This window comes from Octopus bimaculoides, chromosome 10, assembly GCF_046866305.1.
Source record: "Octopus bimaculoides isolate indiv1 chromosome 10, ASM4686630v1, whole genome shotgun sequence".
Taxonomy (NCBI): Eukaryota; Metazoa; Mollusca; class Cephalopoda; order Octopoda; family Octopodidae; genus Octopus; species Octopus bimaculoides.
In genome coordinates, this window is record NC_142937.1 from 54,595,774 (window position 1) to 54,620,401 (window position 24,628).

The following is a 24,628-nucleotide window of genomic DNA, read 5'->3' on the forward strand; positions in this document are numbered from 1 at the left end:
AAAAAGTTGTTCCTTGTTAACAAAACCAGTCCAACTCAGATGGTCTCCATCTTTGATTACCAGCAACAGTGGTTCTTTTTTTTTTTTTCAAAATACCTTCCCTGTTTTTGTTCCAGGTGATCTCTTGTCAAATCAGTTTAATGGGGCACTGTTGCACAATGAAGAAATGCCAGACTCACAAATGACTTTACTCCAAACTGCCCCAGCAACTAGGTTTGATGCCACAACAGGTGAACTTTTCATTGCCCCTACCCATCAACCAACATTCTGAGAATGCCTCTCTCTTATAGATTCCTCCATTAACTTTCATTTCTTCTGCCTCTTGTCCAAACAACTTAACCAGGTCCACTCACTTGCTGCACTGATCAGATGGGGATGACGGGAGGAAAACTGCTGAATAACATAAAAGTGAAACAATTGACATTATTATTGCTATCTAAATTTATTATTATTATTAGTAGTAGTAGTAGTACTGTTAGCATTATTAGTATTTAGAATTCTGGATTACTGATAACTTTTATCTACTTAAAAGCAAAGAGTTTATTAATAAAGCTATTAACTAACTCAAGTGGATTTCCAAATTGTCTAAGCTGGCATAGGTTTGTTCCAGTTCTAAGAAAAACTTTTAGCTTAATGTAGATTCCCCCCACCCATACACCCAACATATTTGGCTTCATTTCAATAAATTTGGGAGTTAAAAATTAAAGAAAAGAAAGTCAATTCTAAAATTATGTTTTGGAATGTGATATTGTAAATTACTTTGAGAACTATAATTATTTAGTTTGCAGACTTTAGTGAAGGTTGATATTGTCTGGGAAGTAGGGTGAAGATGGAATGGCAGAATTAAGAGGAGACTATAGTAGAGTCACACATAATTTTAATGCAAACATTTTAACATTAAAAAAAAACGGAAGTGTTTCATCATAGATGGCCATCATAGCATGAAATGACCAGAAAAGATACATAATATAATAGTAATAATGTTAGGCAATAATGTGTGTGTGTGTGTGAGAGAGAGAGAGAGAGAGAGAGAGAGAGAGAGAGAGATATGGAAAGAAAGACTTTGGCTTAGAACTAAGAAAAGACTTCTGTTAATAGTTACACAACTTCAGTATCTAGGTAAGATGGACACAACCTTGATGTTGAAGTGGGTCTTTGTGTATGGAAGAGAGAGAGAGAGAGAGAGAGAGAGAGAGAGAGAGAGAAGTATGGTTTGATATCTGTTTAAAATATTAGGCTATTTTCTGGTAAATACTGGAGTATCAGTGGACTAGGCAGAAGGTGGCCAATTCCTAGCTGCTAAACTAATTGTATTGTCAAGAACATTGTGAATTTATTAAAGTTGTGGAAGAGGAATTATCTAATGAGAGATCTGTGAGAATTGAGAGGCATCATATCTTGACTGCCAGCAATAAACTAGAGTATACTGTGAGAAAACAAATTGAGTTAGAGCTGCAGCAGCATTAGAGGGTGAGCTAGAAGGGTATCTGGAGAAAGACAAAATGGGTTGTCAAGAAAATAAATTTATGATGAGGTTATAAATCTAATAAGGTTTTACACTGTTCCCTAGAATTCAGATTTGTGAATCTTTTTAACAAATAAGTAAAAAAATAAAATAAAATATGAATCAAAGCAAATTCTTCAACTTCTGGATGGTTTGACAAGTGGGAGAATCTATTCTGATAATACTCAGTCTTCAGGCCTAAAGATTCTGATACACCACCATCATTAAAAGAGTCCAACCTAAGTCTGGCATTTATATAAGTCATTATTACAAATATTCATTGTGTCAGAAAGTATATGAGTTGTAAATGTATACAAGGGAACTGACAACTCTTATGTATTCTTATATCAGTCAGGATGATGATGCAGTTAGGAGAAAAGTCCATTAGGTGGGAAGCCAATAGTTAGTACCCACAGCTGTGTTTAGACTCAACAAAATCTTTAGCATTAATCTCTCCTTTCAACTAAACACAAATATATATTTACAGTGTTAAAACCAACTACAGCAAATATAGTCTTACTTCAAAAGCAAACTGGCTTCAAATCTGTGTAAAAGAATTGTAACTTATTTACATCTATAAAGAGAACAGGGAACTTAGGTAAAAAAAGAAAAAAAAACTCAGAAAAGTGAATAGTAAGGAACTCACATTTCTGAGTCAAAATTTGACCAGGATTGATGAATATCAACAAGATTTTTTAGGTAGTATCTGTACTTGGGGGCAGGAAAATCATATGGCTATAACATTAGTGCTGATGTGGGTAGGATTATCTATTAAAGGGCAGTGGAAATGGCTGAGACATAATTTGATTTTTTTCTTTAGAGTCTAATCATTCTGTGAATGTGAAGTAACCACATGGTTAAGCTCACACCATTCTGGTTCAAGTCTGGCCAGAGTTGATTTTCTATTTATCATTTTAGGACTGATAGAATATATACCATAATGGTAGATTATAATGGCTATATTCACACAGCTCTGACAAGATTAATTACCTTACTATCACTGCTGCTACTGCTACTGCTACTACTGCTACTACTACTACTACTACTACTACTACTACTACTACTACTACTACTACTACTACTACTACTAGCCTTACTACTGTTTTTAATTGTTACTGTCATCATTTATTTATTTAACTATATAGGGACCTGTGGCAGATGTTGCTTTTTTATTCCAACTCCAAACTAATAATGATCAGATATGTTGTGGTGTCTAACCTCTAAGCTTTCTTTTTCACTCTCTGTCTCTTTTTTTTTTTTTTAATATTTTAAGCATCTCTTCATGCCAGTATATACGTTTATAATATCTACATTATATGGAGATATAATGGACATATAATATAACTCTTTGCTTCTTATAAAAAGCCACACACCTACACCTTTACTAGTAGCTGCTTATTTTCCTTTTGAAGCTTTTTCTTTTTATTTAAATATTGTTTTCCTTACCTTTACTCAAAGCTGTTCCTTTTAATCTGAATTAAAGGGATTTTTTTCATTGTTGCTTAACTCTATTTCCCCCCTGTTATTTTTGCTTTACAGTTCTTGACTTTTTCTCTCTTGCTTTTCCTCTTCTTTGGTGACTTCTAAGCAACTGACTCCTTTCTATTTTTTTACTGGGTTATATTGTTTTTTTTTTCTTATTTTTTTTTGTTTTCTAGTTTTTACTTTTCTTTGTTTTGTATTTTGCGTATTAATGTTTACTTTTTTTCCTTTATCTATTTTTACTTAATTCTGTTATTTTATGTTTATTTTATCTGTGTGGGGATTTGGGTATGAGGGTGGGGTGAGGGTTGGTTACTTGTAGCCTGGAAGACACTTTATATATTTATTTACACCTGGGACATTGGGGTATATGTTACAGCTGAGAGATACACCTGTGTAAAATTAATGGGTGAAGGGCATAACTGGAATATGAGGTACAGCTGGAGTTATAAGCATCTCTTATGTAATGTACAGTTAATGAAGATATCACCCTTATATAAGTTACACTTTGGGTAGTACACACACACACACACTTGTGGGCAGTTTTCTTTCAATATTTTGCCAGTATTTCTTCTTTTATTAATCCTTAATGAGTGAACTATCCATTCTCACATATGCATGTATTTACAGCTGGATGGGGACAGTCATGTATGTACACACATGTACGCACGTGCACACACACACACACACTCACTTTCACCCTCTGTCTCACATACACACACCCTCTCTCTCACATACACTCTCACCCTCACCCACCCCTATCTCCCTCTTCTGCACACCCCTAATACATGCATCTTTGAATTGTTACCCTTACAATTTTTCTTCCCTTCTTTTACACATCCTTTTTGCTAGTTCTTGTGTGTATGTTGTTTTTTTTATTTTTTATAAGGTGTTCTGTAAAGGGATCTAAAAGATTAGGACTGATTATAATAATATTTACAGTATAATCTGTCACACCATGACTACATGGAGGAACAATTTTAGAAGGAGAAGTGACTTCATTGAGAGGCTCTTGTATAAGTTGTGGTGTTTATGATGTGCAGTAATTATTATAGAATAACTATGACACTGTTGTGTGTCTGCAGTATTATGTGATGAATATGTCAAGTGTAATTGCTATATGCCAACACTATGATACTGTGGTTACTATGTAACTGGTGGCTGGTATATAGTATATGGCTGCTATACTATGGTGTATTGTATGATGTAGTATGACTGACTTATGCATAGAACATATTGACAGTTTGATGTGTAGTCAACGGCACTCGTAATGGCTATGGTTGCTATGTAGTATTGGAGTGTAAGCTTGTGTTTTATGGCTAATTGTTTACTTCAGTTCTTGAAGAGTAAAGAATCTGTTTTGACAAAGCTGAAACAGGAAGCTAGAAGTTGCAAATTTTGTTACTTTAACTGTTGAGTCTGTTATATTCAAGTTATACAGCCCTTGTGTTTAGTTTATCTAGTAGTAAATCTGCCCTAATTGTAGGCATACCAAATAACCAGACACCCCACACCTCAATTACTACACTTTCACTTCTCTGCTCACTCAACCAAATATTGAAAGTCTTGTATTTATAAGTGTTTTAATCCTCTTTGCATCAGTAATAGAAATAAATTTCTCTTTGCTGTATCCTCTGACTTTCTCCAACAACTGATCAACCATGTATGTTTAAGTCCATTCTTTTTGATCTAATTTTCCCCCTTACAAGTTTGGTTTCTTCATTTTCCTTTCTTGCTTTTTTCTTTTCTCTGTTAACCTAAGTTCCTTGTATTAAAACACTACATAACCAATTTAGCGTTCTCATCATGCCTTTGAGGTTTTTTCTCTTCTTGGCCTTCTACAAACTCCTGAAGTGTTGTTTATAATGTTTTTATCATTATGTTTTGCTGTTTTTATTATCATATTCCGTCAAATTACTTAAACCTTTCCTTCCTCCTCCATCATTCTATGCTTTGACTTTTAACAGGCTTCACCACTAAAGGGAATTCCCTCTCTTCCTTAAAATTCCTTGTGTAGAACTCTCAGCATAGAACTTACTGAAGATCAATACGTGTGTGTGTGTGTGTGTGTGTGTGTGTGTGTGTGTGTGTGTGTGTGTGTGTGTGTGTGCGTGCGTGCGTGCGTGCGCATGTTGATGTATATTTTGAGCTGCAATTAGCTTTTGACTAGTGGTGGATGACAAGTAATTAGATATATTAAGAAAAGGTTTTAGATGGGAAGAAGAGATCCCCTCTCAACTTTACACAGACCTTGATATGTTTGTGAAGGTATGGGATAGAAGTTGATAAATTAAACTCTATAATTAGTTTCTATTCTGTGGCTCCCTAGTATGACTGGGAATTAAAAAAAGTACTTCACTACTTTACTGTTCAACTTGATTGTATGGTGGTGGTATAGAAGAAGAGAAAAAAAAAAGTTTCTACTAGCAATAATGTTAATGCCACAACTACTAGTAATATGATATATTGTGTGCAGCAATAAAACAAATAGATTTGTAAGAGGTTGTCATTCACCAAATCATCTTAATCGCCCCAATTCATCACAGTTTGTTAGCTGGTGTTAGTCCTACTTGCTCTTGTGCTTATCTCAATTCTATTTCTTTAAAGATATTGATTTCAAATTTTGGCTCAAGGCCAGCAATTTCAGAGGAGTGGGTAAGTCAATTACATCGTGCCCCCCCTCCCCAGTGTTTAACTGATACTTATTTTATCAACCCTGAAAGGATGAAAGACAAAGTTGACCTTGGTGGAATTTGAACTCAGGGCATCCAGCTGTAGAAACTCTGCCAGATCAGATTGGAGCCTGGTGCAGCCATCTGGCTTGCCAGTCCTCAGTCAAACCGTTCAACTCATGCCCACATGGAAAGCGGATGTTAAATGATGATGATGAATGTAAAGGTGGTGAAATGCTACTTAGCATTTTGCTTGGAATGTTAACTATTCTGCCAGCTCACCACCTTATTTCTTTAAAGAGATGTAAAGAAAACCTCCCTAAATTGATCAGAAATTATGCACCCTAACCCTTCTGCTAAAGGACCTTCTTTTACACAAGTTGCACTGTGATGCATATACTGCACACCTATATCAATTATTGATAAATGACTAGATAGTCTGGTCAATTTAGACAAATCCCAGTAATATTCTGTATAGTTAGGTAGAGGCAAAGTTTAGTTAAGGGCCCTGCTTAGAAAACTTAGCAAAACACCTAGAGTAGATTTGATCTCAGAAAGCTGTTGTAACCCTTTCATTGTTGTATGTCAAACAAATATAGACTGTTTGAAAGTTTCAAAAGAATTCATGTTTAGAATAAGATTATGAAATTTAGTTTTTTTTTTTTTGATAAAAAAAAGAAGTTTTTGATATTGTGTGTTTGTGTGCAGACAGTTATATGTATGTGTGTACACATCTTTGAATGTATGTTTATGTGTGTAGATTATTAGATGCTGTTTATCAAAACATACACTCCATTTATAAAATTACAGGATTGTTAAACTCAATAACTACATGAAAAAAAAAAAGTTTTAAAGTCTTTCCTCTAGATTTTGACTAACCTCTTGAGAATCGATGCATAAACATGTTCTCCTTAATTTGTAAGCATGTCCTTACTACCTGAAAACACCCCTGTGTGTGTGTGTGTGTGTGTGTGTGGTATTTATCCTCAAGAGTTCTTTCAGAAAAAAAAAGCGTGCCAGTGTTGAAAAGTTTGGTGCTTATTGGTGAAAGAAATAGATTGAAATGGTTTGATTCTTAGTAGAAACAACTTTCATATTTTTCATATTGTTTTTAATGGATTTGTGAAATGCCACAAGTACCACAATTTCCCAGTCTTCTTGCATACATTGTAGGCTCTGAAAATGTGTGTGTTTGTGTGCATGTATAATGCATATGTTAAATGTACGTGTAGATAAACATGCAAACAGGCTTATCATCTAATATTTTGTTCAATTTTGAATTCTGACCTATGTCCCTGTATTCTCTTGTTCCACAGTCTTTCTCATGATTCTTTCTGCCACTGTATGCTGTTAGTCAAACATTTGTTTGTATATTTGTGTATCCTCCAAGAAAACCACTGACAAGAATATTACTGTCTGTTTGCATGTTGTACAAATATTTCTGTCATGGTTGGTTTTCTTTCCTTTCTTCCATCTCACACACGTGTTTGTGTGTATTTGTGTGTGTGTGTGTGTGTGTGTGTGTGTGTGTGTGTGTGTTTGTGTGTATTTGTGTGTGTGTGATAAGCACAAGCATGTGTATAGACACTGGCATTGTCATAAGTGCATGCATGGCTGTGTGGTTAAAAAGTTCACCATGCAGTTATATGATTCCAGGTTCACTCCCACTGCATAGCACCTCAGAGATGTTGAGTCTCAAAGAGGTGATGACAAGTGACCAAAACTTCTGGCACTTTACTGTGCTTGAGAAGACATGTCAAACTAAGTGAAATTGTGGTCATGATCAGTGGAAGTGACACATAAAAGGTACCTATGCTGGTGACACATAAAGAGCACCCATGCTGGTGACATGTAAAAGATGCCCAATACACTCTATGGAGTGGTTGATGTTAGGAAGGGCATCTGGCCATAAAAACCAAGCCAAAACAGACTGGAGCTTCATGTAGCTCTCTGGCTTATCAGCTCCACTCAAACTGTCTAACCCATGCTAGCTTGGAAAACAACCCTAAATGATGTTGATGATGATGACACTCAGATTAGATACAGTGTTAATACAACATTATTGCAACATTAAAATTTTTTCTGTTCAGTATGATGATGTAATCATTTCAATATAAAGTTAAAGCTGCTATTTGTTGTGGTGGTAGACATTAGCACCCCCATGTGATTAAAAGATGGACTTGTCATACTTTTATAAAGAGTAATGTTACCGTTGAGATGGCAGAGGGGGTTTGGAGTTTCGCGTAACAGTAGTTGAAGTACACCTTGTGAATACATTACTCTACCTCTGTTTCATTAAATCATATATCCAAATGTAAAGATATAAAATTATCATATACTGGAGACTAAATTTCTTTCATTACCACACAAAATTTTAGCGACTTATCAGTAAGCTAGAAGTTTTATCCTTGTTTTGAATATTATCCCACTAACATTGATGTATTTATTATTGAAATAAATCAAACTACTAGAAATCCTAAACACAATTAAAAATCATTCATGTAAATATTATACACATGTGAGGTGGGTGTCAAAAATTTCCTGGATTAGTTCTGTAGCACACCAACAGATGAGAGAGCACAGTTGTGTGCACAGTGGGAGCTAGCAGTGACCTTCATGAAACATTGTGTTGTGTGACATCGCTGTGTTTACTTCACAAGTTGTGAAATTTGTTTTTGTATCACATGTATGCTGCAGTCTGCAATTTTGTCATGGACAGGAGGTTGGAAGAAAGAGCCAACGTGAAATTTAGCATTAAACTTAGGAAGTCTGCTACAGAGATATTGAACATGTTTTGGCAAGCTTATGGCATCAAGGCAATGGTTTGTGTGCAATGTTTCAAGTGGCATGAGCATTTCAAAAGCAGAAGAATATCCCTGGAATGATGAGCAGTCTGGAACACCTATCATGAGTGTAACCCCCCCAGAAATGTCTGTATTGTGCGTCAACAATTTGTTCCCAAGGGCCAAACTGTCAATTGAAAGTTCTACAATGATGTTTTGAAGTGTTAGCAGGAGGACACTCAGCAAAAGTGACCAGATCTGTGGTGCGTGAAAAATTGGATTCTTCACCAAGCTCTTCTCACTTGTGAGTTTCTCCCTATATACAACATGGCATCATTTCTACATCCACCCTATTTGCCAGATTTAGCACCTGCAGATTTCCGTCTCTTCCACAAGATGAAAATGCTGCTCAAAGGTCACCTTTTTAACACTGTTGTTGAAATCCAGAGTGTGTCGCAGAAGGTCCTCAACTTGAGTACAGAAAACAATTTCCTGGCTGGATTATAAGTGGCAGGAATAGTGGGACCACTGTATCGCTGCTCAAGGTGACTATTTTGAAGATGATGATGTTAAAACTTTGGTAAATGAGTTTATTTTTTATTAAACATTAGCAGAGATACCCGGCATTGCTCAGGAGTGAAATGACATATTTGTTTATTCTTATCTTTTACTTGTTTAAAACATTTGACTGTGGCGTTACTGAAGAATTGCCTTTAGTCGAACGAATTGACCCCGAGTACTCATTCTATCGGTCTCTTTTGTGAAGCTGCTAATTTATGGGGATGTAAACATACCAACATTAGTTGGCAAGCGATGTAGGTATATATATCATCATCATCATTGTTTAATGTCCACTTTCCATGCTAGCATGGGTTGGATGATTTGACTGAGGACTGGCGAACCAGATGGCTGCATCAGGCTCCAATCTGATCTGGCAGAGTTTCTACAGCTGGATGTCCTTCTTAATGCCAACCACTCTGAGAGTGTAGTGGGTGCTTTTACGTGCCACCAGCACAAGGGCCAGTCAGGCGATACTGGCATCGGCCATGCTCAAATGGTGTTTTTTACGTGTCATCTGCATAGGAGCCAGTCCAGCGACACTGGCAACGACCTCGCTTGAATGTTTTTTCATGTGTCACCAGCACAAGTGCTAGAAGGCGACGCTGGTAATGATCACACTCAAATGGTGCTTTTTATATGCACCAGCACAGAAGCCAGACAGCTGCTCTGGCAATGATCACTCTTGGATGGTGCTGTTAGCGCTCCACTGGCACGGGTGCCAGTCATCGAATGTGGTTTGATTTTGATTTCACTTGCCTCAGCAGGTCTTTTTCAAGTAGAGTTTAGTGTCCAATGAAGGAAAGGTATGCATAAGTGGGCTGGCTACACCCCTGGCAAAGTTGTCCACACAAGAAGCAGGGTTTTTCCAAGAGAAGACCAGCCACAGAGAGGGTTTGATCCTGAAATTTGTTAATGGACATGGCAAAACTGACACAAAGGGGGAATTGCAGTCTTCTGAATGTAGATGGAATTTCTGCTCCTGATGGAGTAAGAGGAATTCTTGGAATGAAGACGTCATGACCTTTTTCACATGCAGAAAGAATGATAGCCTTGATAACCTGTGACATCATTTTCTTTATCACCAGTTGTGTTCCACTGCAAAGTCTTGGTGGTTCCAGATTGCGGAGTAGCATTACAGGAGTTCCGACTTTAAGTGCTAATATGTGGGGAGGTAGTCACGGAGGTTCCAACGAATTAAGAAATTCAGGAGGATAGTTCACCACTACATTTTTATCTGAAATTGTATCAACAGACTTGTAAGTGTGAAGAGTGTCAGGAAGAGAATGCATTAGCTGTTGATTTATTTTTTTAATAGCGACGTTTTTTGGAGCTAATATTGCTCTTTCACACAGCCAATTGTGATTTTGGTAGTTTTTTGTGAAGTTGGGAAAGACTTTGTGTTTGAGGTCATCTACAGAATTAACAACAGAGGAAAATGGCCACATTTTCATTTCTCCTGCAGCATCAAGAGGCACCTTACCATCACCAAGTGTCAAAATGTCCTGTGCAAACTTTGCGGACATTTGGTCACTGTGTAGCTGAGCTCTTATGTTAGTGGTAAGACTGAGGGTCGTGACATGATGCCACAGGGTAGAGGACTTTAGGTATGCTTAGACCTCGTTTGCTCTAGTGCCTTTCGGAATGATAGGAAGAGTTTGCCTGAAATCACCTGACAACAGAAGCGTTACACCTCCCATTGGAGCCAGACAGTCTTGGATGTCTTTCAGGGCTCTATCTAATGCTTCCAAAGCTCCCTTGTGAGCCGTGGTGTACTCATCCCAAACAGTTAGGTGACGCCTTTTAAGTACCTGCCCCTGATCTGAGCTTTTGCTGATGTTGCATGGAGGCATCTTGGATGCTGCTAAATTGAGAGGGAGTTTATAAGTCGAGTGTGCTGTCCTGCCACCAGGTAACAAAGTAGCTGTAATCCCAGAGGAAGTCACAGCTACTGCCAAACTTCTTCAAGGAGAAGCTTTGTAATAAATGTTTTTCCTGTCCCTCCAAGAGCATCCAGGAAGAAGATTCATTCCTTGCATTGGCATACACTGTTAAGAATAGTTCTGTAGGCCTGCAGCTGGTCCAGAAGTAATTTAGGCTTGTTTTCAACAATGTGCTTTGAAAGCTCTTGAGTGTCATAGGATACTTCACAAATGACAGCAGTGGACAGGCTATTTGACCTTGACCTGAATGTTTGTAGCAGGCCGTATGTGGACAATTCATTTCCACCCAGTGTAGCAATTTTGTCTTCAATGTCAATGAGAGTTTTGTTGTAGACTTCATTGCTGATACCCTCTATGTCAGGATAGAGCAGTTGAGCTTGCTGCTTAAAGTCTTCAGTCAGGTTGTTTCTGTATTTGAGTGGCAGGATCACATGGTTCACATGCCTGTAGTAATATGCAAATAGTACCTTGAGACTTTTAGCTGATTCTGATAAAGCAGCCTCTCCCAAAGTTGCACCCCATTGTGCACCATCTTCTAACAGACCTTGTCGATAGCAGGCTTCTCTGTATGTTGTGCAGACATGTCCATAAACAGTTTTTAGGGCCTGGAAACACGTTGGCCCTCTGACCTCATGCAGGAGGTAGAAGCACTCTTGTTGAATGGGCTGCACTGTGTATACTCGCCCAAGGCAAGTGTCAAACTTAATGCCAGGGTATCCATGAACATTTTAATCTGCTTTCCTTGGGGCCTATTTTTTTCCATTCCAAGTGTAGTACAATGGAATGGGTGGATACAGCATGGTTTGAGTGAATGGATCAACTTGACAAAGCTTGAAGAATGCAGTGAGTGTGCTATCCATCGGTTCCTCTGCCAACAGAGAAGCATTAGCATCAGTGAAGTACACCCTTTGACTGTTTTCCAGGTGCACTGCAAGCTGTTGAATGGAGGGTTGTCATTGGTGAAGTGGAAAGCCAAAGATGCACCAGAAAGCCTTGTTGCTACTTATGTACCATCCCACCTGATAGTGCGTCACCTTATCCTGGCAGTATTCTTGTTGAAGTCCAAACATTGCAGTGTCAGAACCCTTGTTCACATACTTACAAACATACTTTATGAACTTAACAGAGTTGCAAAAGCCAACGTTGATGTGGGCATTGAAAGTCTTTGACAGGAGTGGGCAGTAGGGAACAATCCATCTATTATCAACCTTGTGCTGTCCGATGGTTGCTACAAAACTGCCGTCTTCTGGTTTTCTCCGTCTGTATGATGGATACCCATCAGCGCCTGTATGAGTTTCTTGTAAGAACCTTCTTGGAAACCTTTTTGAACATATGCTGTCTTTCAAGCATGGTGAGTTTATGTTGACTCTACGCCTACATGGACCATGCACCATGTTTGCCTTAACTATTTTGTATAGTACTTTGTCTAAAGCTGGATCAGGAAGCTCTGCAGAGATTATCTTGTTGATGTCAGTGGATTTGATCTTCGTTGAGAGCCAAAGTAGGACATGAGCATGTGGAAGGCCCCTTTTGTGCCATTCGATTGTATACATGTCACATTGTATGGGTCTGAAGACTTGCCCTTTTTTTATGAGAGTGATTAACTTCAGATGGAAAACTTGGGTGAGGAGGTCATACCTGTCTGTAAGTTTTTGACCGAAGAAGTGTTCGGCCTGAATCTCCTTCCACTTGGGATTGCATGTGAAAGTTATGAACAGGTCAGGCCTGCCGTAATGGCGGACAGGTCTGCAGGCCCGCATTAATCAAGAAGCAAAAAATTATAAGTAAATTTTAATGCATGCAGTGGCATGTGTTTCAGTAAGGAAAATGGGAAAAACTGGGACTGTTTTCACTTGGTATCAAGTATCCTGTTACCCTATTCTTAATGAAAGAAATTGAAAAGAAGTGAAAATGTAAGAAATTGATTGAAGCAATGTAAAAGATTGCTTTGCGCCCACATTAGAGAAGAAGTAAGAAATTATTTTGAAAGAAGTGAAAATGTAAAAATTTGGAGTAGGAACAGGGAATTGAAAATGAAAGATATTTTTGCATAATTGGAATGTCCATGATGGAAAACACAGGAATCCGCTGGAAAAGAAAGAAAGAAAGGTGTTGGAAGTTGATATGCAGGTGTACTTGTAAACATTAACCGATTTGGTTGGTATTTGTAGCACGTCATGCTACCACTGAACAGGTATTTGCGAAAAGCTGCTATATGGTAGAAGTGTGTGCTAGAAATAGCAGTCAAATCCTTCATATTTCCTTAGTGAAACACATGCGGTTGCATTTAAGGAAATTGATGCAATTTACAAATGAAAAAGGTTACGTACTGAATTCAGCAAAATGAATGAATGTGCTTTAGTTGATCAGTATTGCTTTGATAGAGCAATGTTGTGAAAGACAAGATGAGAGAAATGGTAAGAGGAAAGGAAACAGTGATTATGAATTGCGTTCCAAATGTTGTTTGCCTGGACATGAATTTTGTTGTATTTATAAGAAAGCAGACAGCTAGAAGGATGAAGATATTAGTGGTGCTATAGTGGTGTGGGGTCATTTGAACTCTCCGTGGAAGGTTAGAGGTGAAGTGGATGACATATATATCACTTGACAAGATAGCATGTGGTTAATGTCTGTTACCATCTTCCATTGTCCCATTGTGAGAAGTAAGTTTTATTTCCCTGTCTTGGGAATGAAATGAGAATGAGATGTAAGGGGATAATGTTTTTGAGATTCTGGTTCAAATGTGAGGCAGGTCTGAAAGGGTTTCCCACAGTTATTAGTAGCAGTGGTGGAGTGTTTATGACAAATATGTATGCATGTATATATGTGAGGTAATAGTTTCACTATAATAGTGAAAGTATTAAACTGAAAGTATCTCACATTGCAATAGAGAGATGTTATTGTTTCATTTTTGACAGGTAATACTGAAATAGTATAAGAGATAAGAGATTGCTCTGGGCTTGCATTAGGCAAGAAGTTGAAACTTTTTTTGGCCCATGACACTGCATGGACTGTAAGGAAGGCATGTGTAAAATTTGAATGAAATCAGTTGGATAGTTCTTGAGTTTTAGGGGTTCACACAGGCACACATTCTCATCTTTATATATATATATATATATATATATATATATATATATATATATATATATATATATATATATAGATAGATAGATAGATAACTAGTCCAGGAACCTTTTGATATCACCATGTATTAGTTTAGCTATTGATCAGAAAGGTCAGAATATTATACATTACATAATATGATTGGAAAGTTTGAATTAAAAACACAATCTAAAGATACTATTATTTTTCAGCACTAGAATATCGAAACATCATCATCATTAACATTTAATGTCCATGTTCCATGCTGACATGGATTGGACATTATATGATTCATGTAAAGACAATACGACATATAAATATCTTATTGATTTTGAAGGGTAAAGATAATGGTAAAAGTATCAGTAATGGTTGCAATGTTCCATCTTAGGTTAACACTTGAGAGGAAGTTCTTGCAAGATCTTGTGAGCAAAACGATAGAAATCTTGATATTAGAGAAATGCAAAAGAAAAGATTTATCATATTATATATCTGTTTCTTGTAACAACTTGATCTAAAATCATGGTCTGACACTAATTTCATCATCATCATCATCATCATCATCATCATGTCCGTTTTCCATGCTGGCGTGAGTTGGACAGTTTGACTGAGGATTGGCAAGCTAGTACGCTGCACCAGGCTCCAATATGATATGGCAAGTTTTCTACAGCTGGATGCCCTTCCTAATGCCACCCACTCCGAGATTGTAGTGAGTGCTTTTTACATGCCACTGACATGAGAGCCAGTCAGGCAGCACTAGCATCGATCACATTCGGATGGTGCTTTTTACATAGCTCTGGCATAGGAGCCAGTCAGGGGGCACTGGCTTAGACCACGTTCAGAAGGTGCTCTTTATGTACCACCATCACGGTAGCCACTCGGGGGGGGGGGGTGTCATTGACCATGTTCAAGCGGTGCTTTTCAAGTGCCACTGGCATGGGGAGCTAGTCAGGGAGCACTGGCATCGATCCATGCTTGAATGGTGCTTATTACATGCCACCAGCATAGGTGCTAGTCAGACGGCACTTGCATCGACTATGACTACAATTTCACTTGACTCAACAGGTCTTCCCAAGTACAGTATGTCACCCGATGATTCAGAGGTACTTTCAAATGGGCTGGTTATGTAACACTGGTATTGGCCACAGCTGCGATCTCACTTTACTTGCCGGCTCTTCTCACTCATAGCATATCTCCAAAGGTCTCGATCCCTTGTCGTTGTCACTGTAAAACCCAACATTTGAAGGTCATGCTTCACCACCTCATCCCAGGTCCTCCTGGGTCTACCTCTTCCACAGGTTCGCTCTACTGCTAGGGTATGACACTTTTTCACACAGCTGTCCTCATCCATATGCAACACATGACCATACCAGCGCAGTCATCTCTCTTGCACACAACATTTGATGCTTCTTATGTCCAACCTTTCTCTCAGGGTGCTTACACTCTGTTGCGTATGTACACTGACATTACACATCCAGCGGATTATCCTAGTTTCATTTCTTTGCAGCCTACGCATGTCCTCAGCAGTCACAGCCCATGTTTCACTGATGTGTAGCATGGCTGTTCATACACATGCATCATACAGTCTACCTTTCATTCTGAGCGAGAGGCCCTTTGTTACCAGCAGAAGTAGGAGCTTTCTAAACTTGCTCATGCTATTCTTATTCTAGTGGCTACGCTCTCCAAGCAGCCACCTCCGCTACAGACTTGGTCACTTAGATAGTGGAAGCTATCAACTACTAGTTTCTCTCCCTGGCATGTGATGGAATCTGTTTTCTGTACATTTTCAGTATTTATTGCCTCTGTGCATCTGCCACACACAAAAACTGTCTTCCTGGTTAACTTTCCTTTGATATTGATGCACCTTTTACGTGTCCATAGCTTACACTGGGTATATCTTATGGAGTTTCTACCTATGCCTTTTCTGCAGATCGAGCAGGACCATATACCTGAAGTGATTTGTGATTTGTCTGCCTTCCTACTTACTAGGACTTTGGTTTTTGCTAGATTGACTTGAAGGCCCTTTGATTCATTATCATCAAAAACAGGAGTGGGAAATCTTTGTATGCTGTGACACCATGTTGTTCTTAATTGCCATTTAACAAGAAAAAAAAAAATTCCTGCAAATTATTTTATAGGTTATTGTTCTTAAAACTTTGACAAAGTGTACTTTTAACAATGACTTTGTTTTTGCCATTGCATAGCATGCTTAAATATAAAAATGCCAATAGTCACCCCTGAAGAATGTGTGTGCTAAGTCACAGTTCATTTTACATTTTCTAAACATAATTACAAGTATAGATAAAGAGATATAAACAGGTGTGTCAGAAATCCCATTAGTTCAAATGATAAACTTTAAATATAGTTAAATCAACAAAAATATACTCTAGTATAATGAGTTTTCACTCAAAATGTATTTCTTTGAGAAGGCTGCTGGTTTTGTACTTCTGATTTCAAATCGTAGCAATATAGAAATTAATTTAAAATCACCATTTCATGATGTTAATATCATTATCTAAAATCATGGCAATATAAAAATTAGAAATGGATATAAAATCATGGTTTCATAATACTAAAACTGTGATGAGAACTTCCTTGTATTGGAAAGACATTGAGTGCTTTGGGAGGGAAGTAACTCCTAATATCAATGGAATTAAACTATGGATGACCTGTCCAGCTCAAGCTATCACACGCACACACACACACACACACACACATTGTAGTTGCTAACAGCTAACTAGCAAAGAAGGAGGATAAAAGATGAAAGCATGCCACATGAAGAATTACCAATACATGTGTATTTATGCTTTGTGTGTGTGTGTGTTTATATATATATATACATATATATATCACATGCATATGTATAAAACTAAATGTTGTAATAGTGTTTGTATTTTTAAGAACAACATCAAAACAATTACTGATGGTCTGATTCTTTAATGAGAGTAGAATCACATTTGTTGGGAAGACCATGTTTACTGGGGCTTCACTAAACTTCTCTTTCTCCCCCTCTCCCTATCTGACTCCCTCCCTCCTTCCCTCCGTCTGTCTGCATGTCTGTCTCTCTCTCTCTCCCCCTCTCTCTCTCCCCCTCTCTCTCTCCCCCTCTCTCTCCCCCTCTCTCTCTCCCCCTCTCTCTCTCCCCCTCTCTCTCTCCCCCTCTCTCTCTCCCCCTCTCTCTCTCCCCCTCTCTCTCTCCCCCTCTCTCTCTCCCCCCCCTCTCTCTCTCCCCCTCTCCCCCCCTCTCTCTCCCCTCTCTCCCCCCCTCTCTCTCCCCCTCCCCCCTCTCCCCCTCCCCCTCTCTCTCCCCCTCTCTCTCATCTATCTATCTATCTATCTATCTGTAGATTAAAATAAAAAATGAAAAAGCAAAGCCTTTGACATCACTTGAAAAAACATTTGATTTAAATAGAGAGTATGAACATATGGCCTCTAGCAGCTGTTTCTAGAATAGCCAAACATGTGGATCATGATAATGAGTAAGGATTCCATAAGCTGAGTATTCTGTATTCAGAATGGGAGAAGTTAGAGTAATTTAAAAATAAAGAAATATCCCCAATCAAGGATATTCCAGTTTGTCAAGAATGAAGGATGAATCAGTGTAATATAGGTATGTGTTATACTGTTCCGTAATAAAATTACAGGTAAGGTCCATTAGCAGTTACAAACAAGAATGTTCAATGATAATCCATGGCAAAGAATAGAGGAAGTTACCAATTTCATTTTTGAATGGAGAGTGAATGAGTAGGAAGAATATACTATAGTGTAGAGGAAGACAGAATGATAGATGTACTGACATAGATATATACTTGTCGAGAGCATAGTTGGGGTATGCTTGTCTAAGCATACCAAAAACATCTGATGCCAAATGTTTTGCTTTTTCAATTTTTCAATTTAATCTGTATCTGCCTGCTCGAGAAGAAACCACTTCAAGCCACCTTCAATAAGCAGTCCTCAATACTACACTTTTCAATTGCATTTGAAGCTGGAGCTTTAGTGGTAGACCAAACTGAGCACTTATAGTACTTACCTATTTCATATCATCAGTTGTTGAAAACTGCTTGCATATTCTGTGTGTAATCACAAGCCAACCAATGCCTTGTAAGAACATTTGGCAGATGGAAACTGTGGAAGGGTGTCATATGTGTGTGCGTCTTTTTTCTGTGTTTGTCTCTCACTTTACTGCTTGACAACTGGTGTTGTTTGGGTTTGTTTACATCCCCATAATTTAGTAGTTCAGCGAAAGAGACGGAATAAGTACCGAAATGAATAAAAGTACTAGGGTCAATTTGTTCAAAGTAGTGCTCCAGCATGGCTAAAGTCCAGTGACTGAAACAGGTAAAAAATAAAGATAATAGTTATACTGTTTTCATTGTGCTATTTTACATTTCAATATGTGTGTGTATATATATATATGAGAAGCTATTTATATGTGAATATATTGATGTGTATATATGCATATGTATACATTCTCAAGCATATATTCTCTGTATATTCTCCATTCATTCTCTCTCTCTCTCTCTCTCTCCCTCCCTCCCTCCCTCTCTCCCCCCCTCTCTCTCTCTTCCTTCCAGCATCATTTCTACTAATTGATGCAATGTTTGAGATTGTTTTTCTTTGAATCTATAAATCTAATATAAAATGTAAGTTATATTATTTCAAAATTTTAGATGAATCCCATTTAAATTTAATTATTTATTTATGATTATTTTCTCTTTTTTCTTTCAGCATTGAAGCGCAAGTTGATGCTTCGGCGATCTGTTACTGAGCTGGTTGACCGAGGCATTTATCCACGTAAGTTGCAAATGTTTTTTTTTTTCCATTTCCTATTGTTATTGTTGAATGTCTTATCCACTTTTTGTGGAAGGAATGTATTCCATTTATTAGGCACATCATTTGTTGTCACTGCCCACTGGGTGGAAGGAGGAGCATGTTGTGGCTGATGCAGGCATGCCACAGGGGAGTGCAATATTTCCAATAATTTCTTGATAATGAACAGGTGTGGGTACCATTTGTCAGATACATTTTCCACAGCTCATCTCTTTGGCAGAATTGTACTCACAGGTCTATTAAAAATGTTAAAGTCCCTTATCTTGTATTAACTTACAATCAATGCTGCAGGTGACAATGGCAGCCTCAATTGGTCTGCTAAAGCAGATAAAACACCAAACCCAGCTGCAACTGGATAAAATTATTTACTGATAAAACTAATCATACAAAAAAGATTAATAATCCTTTCTACTGTAGGCACAAAGCCTGAAATTTGGGGGAGAGGAATAGTTGATTATATTGACCCTAGTGTGTCACTGATACTTAAGTTATCAACCCTGAAAGGATGAAAGGTAAAGTCGACCTCGGTGGAATTTGAACTCAGGACGTAGCGACAGATGAAATATCGCTAAGCATTTCAGCCAACATGCTAATGATTCTGCTAGCTCGCCACCTTAAAAATAATAATAACTTCAAATTTTGGTACAAAACCAGCAATTTCATGGTTTGGGGTAAGTTGATTACATCTACCCTGGTATTCAACTGGTACTTATTTTATCAACCTTGAAAGGATGAAAGACAAAGTCGACCTCAGTGGCATTTGAACTCAGATTGTAAAGATGGATGAAATATCACTAAACATTTTGCTCAGCATGCTAATGACTCTGCCAGCTCACAACAACAATAACAATAATAAACTAAAAGGGGAAGGCAAAAATCCTCTGGGACTTTGACTTCCAAACAAACAAGGTATTAGAGCACCAAAGGCCAGATATAGTAACCTTTAGGAAAGACAAACAATAATTGACGTAGCAGTGCCAGGAGATCAACATATCATCATGGAAGAAAGAGAAAATGTTGATAAATATGGAGACCTGAGAATTGAGGTTGCTAAGATGTGAGAGCTACGAGAGTCAAACATAAAGGTTATCCCTACTGTCGTAGCATTGGGTTCAATACCACCCAATCTGAAAAAACATCTGAAAACTTTATAAATACCCTGCAATCTAGGTGTATTGCAAAAGTCGGCATTACTTGGAACTGCATGCATATTGCGTAAAGTACTTTCTGTCTGAGGTCCTTGTGACATTTGACAAACAGTACAAACCCCCGGTAGACACAATATCTTCAATTAACAACCTCACAATATTGTATACTGTGTGATGTCTATAATAATAACTAGCAGGCGTATCCGGCGTTGCCTAGGGCTGTTTGTTAAGTATGCCTGGTCAGCGTAGTCTCCCATGAAGTAGAGCTGAAGAAACTGAGGCGAGGCAGCGTAATGCAGCTGCAGGGAACCAATTCTATGGTAAATCTGCCCCTGCACTTCAAAGGAAGGCACGAAATACCCATCTTGTATGATGTTGGTGCTGAAGGAAGTCATTTGGAACGCGCAGTTGTCGGCATGTATCTGCTTGAGAAAGTCATGAGAATAAGGAGACACCCCTGTCAAAAGGAGTGGAATATCTTGTAGAAGAGGTACTGTAATCTTACCATTGGAGCAGCACATGCCGGGAGTTGAGGAAGAATCTCTTGTAAGTTGATCTGTATGTTGTGCTGCAGTCCTTGAAGCTTGTGCAGCAGCAGTAGAGGAGGCACTTCTTGTTCAGTGTGCTGAATGTTGCTTGTTGCTCTGAGCAGCTCGTTGCACAGCAATATGTGCTAACCGATCACAGCACTGCTCTTCACTTTCTCTTCTTCGCACTGAAGCCATCCTAAGTGCATTGAGAGAGTTCCTCCTGGCGGCGTCCTCAGCAGATTTATTTGCATGCATATGTTTACTTTTCTTTGCAGCATTTGTTTGGCGACCTATATTGGATCTTTTGCATCGAGGCAGGGTGGAAAATTATCAGTTTACACAATAGAAAAAGTCCTAAGGAAAAAGCGGTGAATGTGTAGCCCCCCAAAAATAGTAAAATGTAGTTCGCAAAAATGTTAATCAAACAGACCGAATTAAGGATTTTTAATTTTGGGTAAGAGTTTTGAAGTGGCTTGAAATTGGAATAATTATATAAAAAAGAGCGCTGATGTGGGAACAGAGGCAAATCGTAACTTGCAAATGAATACTGCTGGTAGTACTATACAAGCAATCGATAAGAGCTTGCCACAACTGACAAAGTAAAGTATTAATTTTTTCCAGCTGGGTGTGTGTCACGTATTTTTCGCTGGCTCAATCAAAATCCTAGGCAAATTGAGAGTAGTCTATTTATGTTGGGGGCACGGAATTTCAAGGAAAAAATTATAAGCAAAAGCATCTTAAGTCAAAGAGAGCATACATGTCAAATTTGGTGAAATTCAGTTGAAAATTGTAGGCGTAGAAGTATTTCACACAACACAGACAGACAGACAACTTGCCTTTTAATATATATAAGATAATATTAATAATAATAATCCTTTCTACTAAAGGTACAAAACCTGAAATTATGGGAGAGGGGACTAGTCGATTACATTAACCCCAGTTTTTCACTGGTACTTAATTTATCAACCCCGAAAAGATGAAAGACAAAGTCAACCTTGATGGAATTTGAACTTGGAATGTAGCGACAGGCGTGCCCAGCATGCTAACAAGTCTGCCAGGTTGCCACCTTAATAATAATAATAATCCTGTCTACTAAAGGTACAAGGCCTGAAATTTGTGGGCAGGGATAGTTGAATATATTGAACCCCTGAAAGGATGAAAGGCAAAGTCAACCTTGATAGAATTTGAACTCAGAACATAGTGACAGGTGAAATACCGCTAAGCATTTTTTCCAGCATGTTAACAATTCTGTCAGTTTGCAGCCTTGTAATGATAATAATAACAATAATAATAGAATAAGCTTTTAGCTACATTTATGAATAGGTATCAGTTCGAAGACCTGCAATGAAAAATCAGGCTGCATACCAGAATTAAATAACTCTTTTAGCTTGATTTACACTGTAGTTGACTCTGAAATACTGACTGATAGCTGTAATGTCAATTGATATAGCAATACTAACGATAGTGTCTAGAAAAAGTTGATCAGCTATCTCTATTGGTCATAAAACATTTTTTAAAAAAGTGTTTTATATTAGGTGCAGACGTGGCTGTGTGGTAAGAAGCTTGCTTCCCAACTCCCAACCACATGATTCAGGGTTCAGTCTCACTGTGTGGCACTTTAGTGTCTTCTACTATAGCCTCAAGCTGACCAAAGTCTTGTGAGTGGATTTGGCAGACAGAAACTGAAAGAAGCCTGTCATGTATATATATGTGTGTGTGTGTGTGTGTGCTTACGTCCCTGTAACTTAGCAGTTTGTCAAATAGACTGAGAGAATAAGTAGTAGACTTAACGAAAAGTAAGTACTAGGATCAATTCATTCAACTAAAAGTTCTTCATCATGCTGGTACCTCAGTATGGCTGCAGTCAAATGACTAAAATAAGTAAAAGAAAAAAAGATTGATTTTTTTTTTTTTAAGAAAGAAGTAAAGTAATGCAGAATGTTTAATAATCAGTTTTATTTTTGTTTTGTTACTGCATCTAGTATTGAAATAAGTAGGTGAACACTAGTTGGTGTTGATCTTCAAAGTGAGGTAATACTGTAACATGTTCCAGATGACTCCCCTCTCTCTCTTTCTCTCTCTCTTTCTCTCTCTTTCTCTCTCTCTTTCTCTCTTTCTCTCTTTCAACCTTCAACCCTTGCTTTCTCTCTCTTTCTCTTTCAACCTTCAACCCTTGCTTTCACTTCCATTTCTGAAGGAATCTATACCTTAGAATGTTTTCATAATCTTCTTCTTGAGTTAAAGAAACAAAAAGGTTTTGAAATGGGCGGGGTGGGGGGACATACATTACAAAACACAACTGAAATCCTGCATTGTGTTTAACAGAGATTTAGCTATTGGTGTGTGTGTGTATGCATAGGCTTGTGTATGTACACATACACTTGTGATTTTACATATACAAATATAGATATATGTATATAGACCTATACATACATGCAAAAACACACACACACACACACAATATATATTTTATGCCAGCTCACAGGCACACACATGTATATGTACATACACATGCGTGCACACACATGCGTGCACACACACATACAATTGAATGCTAGCTTTCCAAACTACTAATCACTATTTTATCAGTTTATTTAAATTTTACTTTATTTAATTTTGTTTTTAATATTTTATTAATACTTCATTTGTTGTTGTTGTTGCAGCTCTTAAAACACCCCCTGCATATGCAGAACAAAGAAAGCAGCTGGAACGGGCAAAGGTAGAGTACTTCTGCTATTATAAAGCTGTCTACCAATAATAAGACAACCACCCTCTCCAAAACCACCATCACTGCTCCCTTCCTCTTCTTATTGCTTCTTTTTCTTCTAGAGAAAGGTTATAACGATTTACAACTTGGTCTGTTTTATGTTGACTTTATATTGGGTGTTTCACATGTTTTTATATACACACACAGCAAATATATATGCACATGCGTGTATGTGAAAATGAGAAGGTATGTGTATGTATTGCTTTAGATTTGTTCTAGTTCTGAGACAGACAACCATGAGTTCTCAAGCACACATGTACACTGAATCACTTGCACACATATATACTTGTACAAAACAACATAAACATAGATAAGCACTCATTTACCCAGATGCATGCTCACAACATACATGCATAAACAGATAAATCCTCACAGAAATGTGCACCCGTCCAAACCCAGATATCTGCTGTGAAATTCTCCCTTAGTTGAGGTGTCTTAGTTTAAGGTTAGTTAGCTGTTTTGACATCAACACCAAAAAATATTGTTTAAATAAATATCAAAGATGAAACAGTAAGTTGTTGTTCTCAACCCTCTTTTGTTTTCGCTTCTGTTATCCAATGTCTGCCATGACCTTCTCTACAAGATCATCTATTCTCAGTCATAGACCTGGTTTTTAATAGTTACATAATGGAATATCTGTTAAATTATTGGTTCTTTTAGTATGAAGCTCTCAACAGTTTTGATGTATGAAGAGAACATGAAGCTTCTTATAAACTAACAACATTCTTCATGCTAACAGTTAAACACCATTGCTATTAGATTTGTTGATGTTATTCATTCCTCTTACCATGTCAAGCTTTTAGGGTTCTCTCACCAACTCCTGTTCTGGTTCTCTCTGTTGAAGCTGGGCTGTCATTGTCAGTTCAGTCTGAAGAGAATGTGTATCTAATTATCCATATATACAGAGAATGTGTATTTAATTATTCATATATACAGTAAAAGAATTATGTAGTGTTACAAATGTGGGTTTTACAAGGAGTTGTAAAGTGGAGACAAGGAGAAAAACACGGAGAAAAAAAATTGAATAGTGTTCAGTCAACGGTCATATATATATATATATATATATATATATATATATATATATATATATGAGAAGGGTGATTTATGGTTTTTGAGTAAGGCCAGTGTGGTTTGAATCAGCTTGGTTTGTGTTGATGTCTAGAGGGGAACATTTTTAGCTTTTTATTGTGGGAACAGTTTGAATATATAGCTTGGGAATTTTCTTTGGTTTGCTTGATTGGGATTTTTGATGAGAACGTTGACCCAACAGGCATTCACCTCAAGATATACATGTATAAAGTTTGCTAGCCTA

General features: G+C 37.7%; 1 protein-coding gene across 35 annotated transcripts in view; it reads left to right on the plus strand.

The window, feature by feature from the left end:
- The window catches only part of LOC106872761 (uncharacterized), a 417,879-nt gene that overhangs the window by 346,030 nt on the left and 47,221 nt on the right, over positions 1–24,628 (plus strand). For 19 of the 35 annotated variants that reach the window (XM_089358676.1, XM_089358653.1, XM_089358654.1 and 16 more), the window contains 2 exons: positions 18,770–18,835; positions 23,213–23,268. In XM_089358676.1, coding sequence (XP_089214802.1) covers positions 18,770–18,835; positions 23,213–23,268 — 122 coding nt within the window. Of the gene's footprint in view, positions 1–116; positions 231–18,769; positions 18,836–23,212; positions 23,269–24,628 lie in introns of all 35 variants that reach the window. The other 16 variants (XM_089358664.1, XM_089358645.1, XM_089358646.1 and 13 more) reach the window with 1 other exon arrangement.